This window comes from Macaca mulatta, chromosome 6 (assembly GCF_049350105.2).
Source record: "Macaca mulatta isolate MMU2019108-1 chromosome 6, T2T-MMU8v2.0, whole genome shotgun sequence".
In the NCBI taxonomy this organism is placed as follows: Eukaryota; Metazoa; Chordata; class Mammalia; order Primates; family Cercopithecidae; genus Macaca; species Macaca mulatta.
The window spans coordinates 18,945,147-18,947,939 of NC_133411.1; the positions used below are offsets into that span (position 1 = coordinate 18,945,147).

At 50.8% G+C, this 2,793-nt stretch overlaps 1 protein-coding gene across 1 annotated transcript; it reads right to left on the reverse strand.

Annotated features, from left to right (window-relative positions):
* Positions 1-1,582: 1,582 nt before the first annotated feature.
* H3Y1 (H3.Y histone 1) lies at positions 1,583-2,562 on the reverse strand. The gene has a single exon (XM_001110711.3). The coding sequence runs from the start codon at positions 2,249-2,251 to the stop codon at positions 1,841-1,843; it is 411 nt and encodes a 136-aa protein (XP_001110711.1). The 5' UTR covers positions 2,252-2,562; the 3' UTR covers positions 1,583-1,840.
* Between the last annotated feature and the right edge of the window lie 231 nt (positions 2,563-2,793).

Below are 2,793 nucleotides of genomic sequence, written 5' to 3' on the forward strand. Positions count from 1 at the left end.
AATGATTATGATATAGGTTGCTTCCTTCATCCAGATGTGGCCAATTTAAGGGTTTGAAGAAGATATTAAAATTGTGGGTAAATTCAGGGTAGATTGAGACACTGAAGCTCTGGCCCACAAAGTCTTCTGTCATAGGGAACATGGAGCAAGTACTTTTCCTCCCAGGATTTCTTTTCTGGCCTTGAGTCTAAGATCACATGATTTTTTGGTACTTGTTAAAAATGTGGCCCTCTGTAATCCCAGTACTTTGGGAGGCCAAGGTGGGCAGATCATGAGGTCAGGAGATCAAGACCATCTTGGCCAACATGGTGAAACCCCGTCTCTACTAAAACTACAACAAATTTAGCTGTATATGGTAGTACTTGCCTGTCATCCCAGCTACTTGGGTGGCTGAGGCAGGAGAATGACTTGAACCAGGGAGTCGGGGGTTGCAGTGGGCCGAGATCATGCCACTGCACTCCAACCTGGCTACAGAGCGAGACTACATCTCAAAAAAAAAAAAAAAAAAAAAAAAAAAAAAAAAGGAAAAATTGGGCCGGGTGTGGTGACTCTCGCCTGTAATCCCAGCACTTTGGGAGGCCGAGGTGGGCAGATCACAAGGTCAGGAGATTGAGACCATCTTGGCCAACATAGTGAAACTGTGCCTTTACTAAAAATACAAAAATTAGCTGTGCCTGGTGGCGCTTGCCTGTAATCCCAGCTACTCAGGAGGCTGAGACAAGAGAATCGCTTGAACCAGGGAGTTGGAGGTTGCAGTGAACCGAGACAGAGGGAGACTCCATCTCAAAACAAAAAGGAAAAAAAAAATAGACCGGGCGCAGTGCCTCCCGCCTGTAATCCCAGCACTTTGGGAGCCCAGGCGGGTGCATCACGAGGTCAGGAGATCTAGACCATCCTGGCTAACACGGTGAAACCCGTCCCTACTAAAAACACAAAAAAATTAGCCGGGAGTGGTGGCACTTGCCTGTAGTCCCAGCTACTCAGGAGGCTGAGGCAGGAGAATGGCATGAACCCGGGAGGCGGAGCTTGCAGTGAGCCAAGATCTTGCCACTGCACTCCAGCCTGGACGACAGAGCCAGACTGTGTCTCCAAAAAAAAAAAAATAAATAAATAAAATAAAATAAAAATAATAAATAAATAAAAGTGTTCCTTAAACTTGATCGTACAGTCTGCCTGCCTCAAACGGTTTGGCTGCAGTGGGGGTGTGTTTCCTCACATCTCATAGACTTCTAGGGCCTCTGCTACTACCTCCCCTACCGACACCTGGGTCATTCCAGTCATGGCCATGGATGTGACCACGTTCTAGGACGCTGAACTGCCAGAGATGGGCAGCATCAGACTTCTAAAGGCTTCCTCTTTCCCTTTCCTACCCACAAACACAGTCACACTGCCTCCCATAATATGAAGTGCCTTGTGGATAGAGAGTCTGTTCGTATTTTAGGAAGTGGAGTTGAATGTGTGTTCATAGCAAACTAGTAGGAACAGCCCAGGACACAGGGAACATTGCAAACACAGAGCTGCATACGGGAAAAGTCAAAGTGTGGATCTCATCTACTGATCAGGTTAAACAAACATCACCGAGTTGCCATCAGGAAGAGATTTATTTGGTTTGAAGTAGTCTAAACAGAGGCGTAGTCCAGTGAAAATGAACAGGTTTCTTGCAAATTGATGTAGAGTTGAAGTGCTGAAACTCGCTCACTGAAACTTCCCACTTGACACTACTAGTGCCTTATGACCCTCAAGGTAGATTAGACATTGACAAAAGCACACAGAAACACCACCAAGACCTGATTTCTGCCTGTTTCCACTCCCAATCCTATGCTTAGCTACCTTTGGGTTCTTAAGCACCCTCTCCGCGGATGCGGCGGGCCAGCTGCATGTCTCTGGGCATAATTGTGACACGTCTGGCATGGATGGCACACAGGTTGGTGTCTTCAAAGAGGTTCACCAGGTAGGCCTCGCTGGCCTCCTGCAGGGCGCCAATGGCCGCGCTCTGGAAGCGCAGGTCCGGGCTGATGGCCTGGGCGATCTCGCGCACCAGGCGCTGGAAAGGCAGCTTGCGCAGGAGCAGCTGCGTGGACTTCTGGTACTTTCTGATTTCGCGCAGTGCCTGGGTGCCAGGCCTATAGCGGTGAGGCTTCTTGATCCCTCCTCTAGGCGGCAACCTCTTGCCTGGGGCTTTGGTGGCCAGGGGCTTCCTGGGGGCCTGCCAGTTGGTGGCTTTCCGGGCGGTCTGCTTGGTGCGCGCCATGGCCTGGGCTGTAGCCTCTCCCCTCTCTTTGGGCCGAGCCTGGCCTGCTGCAGGCGGTGCTGGCGTCAGAGAGCGAGGGCAGTGGTGCTGTGGATTCAGGATTCAGAGAGCCTGTGAGTTGAGATCCATGCGCATGACCCTCCTACACACTTAGTCCCTGCAAACCCAGCCCCAGACTTACCAGCTCTCAGGTCTGTGGGGCAGAGGCTGGGCTGTTTAGTCTCCCCACAGGGTCCTGGGTTTTTTTGGTCTTCACAGCAGCGGCCAGGAATCTCCCTCGCAGGCAGTCTCTTTCTGACTGGAGATCTCTGGTCTCAGTAAAGCCCTGCCTCTTATAAGGGGCTCAGATGATTGCATTAAACCCACCCAGCTACCCTCCATTGTACTCCCTGCTTCACTAGATCCTCAAGCTCATCAGGGTTGTGAAAATCCAATCAAGTCCCCGCGTTCTGCACACACCCAAGGGAGGGGCAAACTCTGGCATGTGCCTTGTGGGAGGAATGGTAGGTGGGTGGGTCACCCAAAGTTCTAGGTGTGAAAGA

What these genes read in the sequence shown, in the direction of transcription:
- H3Y1 (XM_001110711.3), bottom strand. Translation starts at nt 2,251, where the DNA reads ATGGCGCGCACCAAGCAGACCGCCCGGAAAGCCACCAACTGGCAGGCC.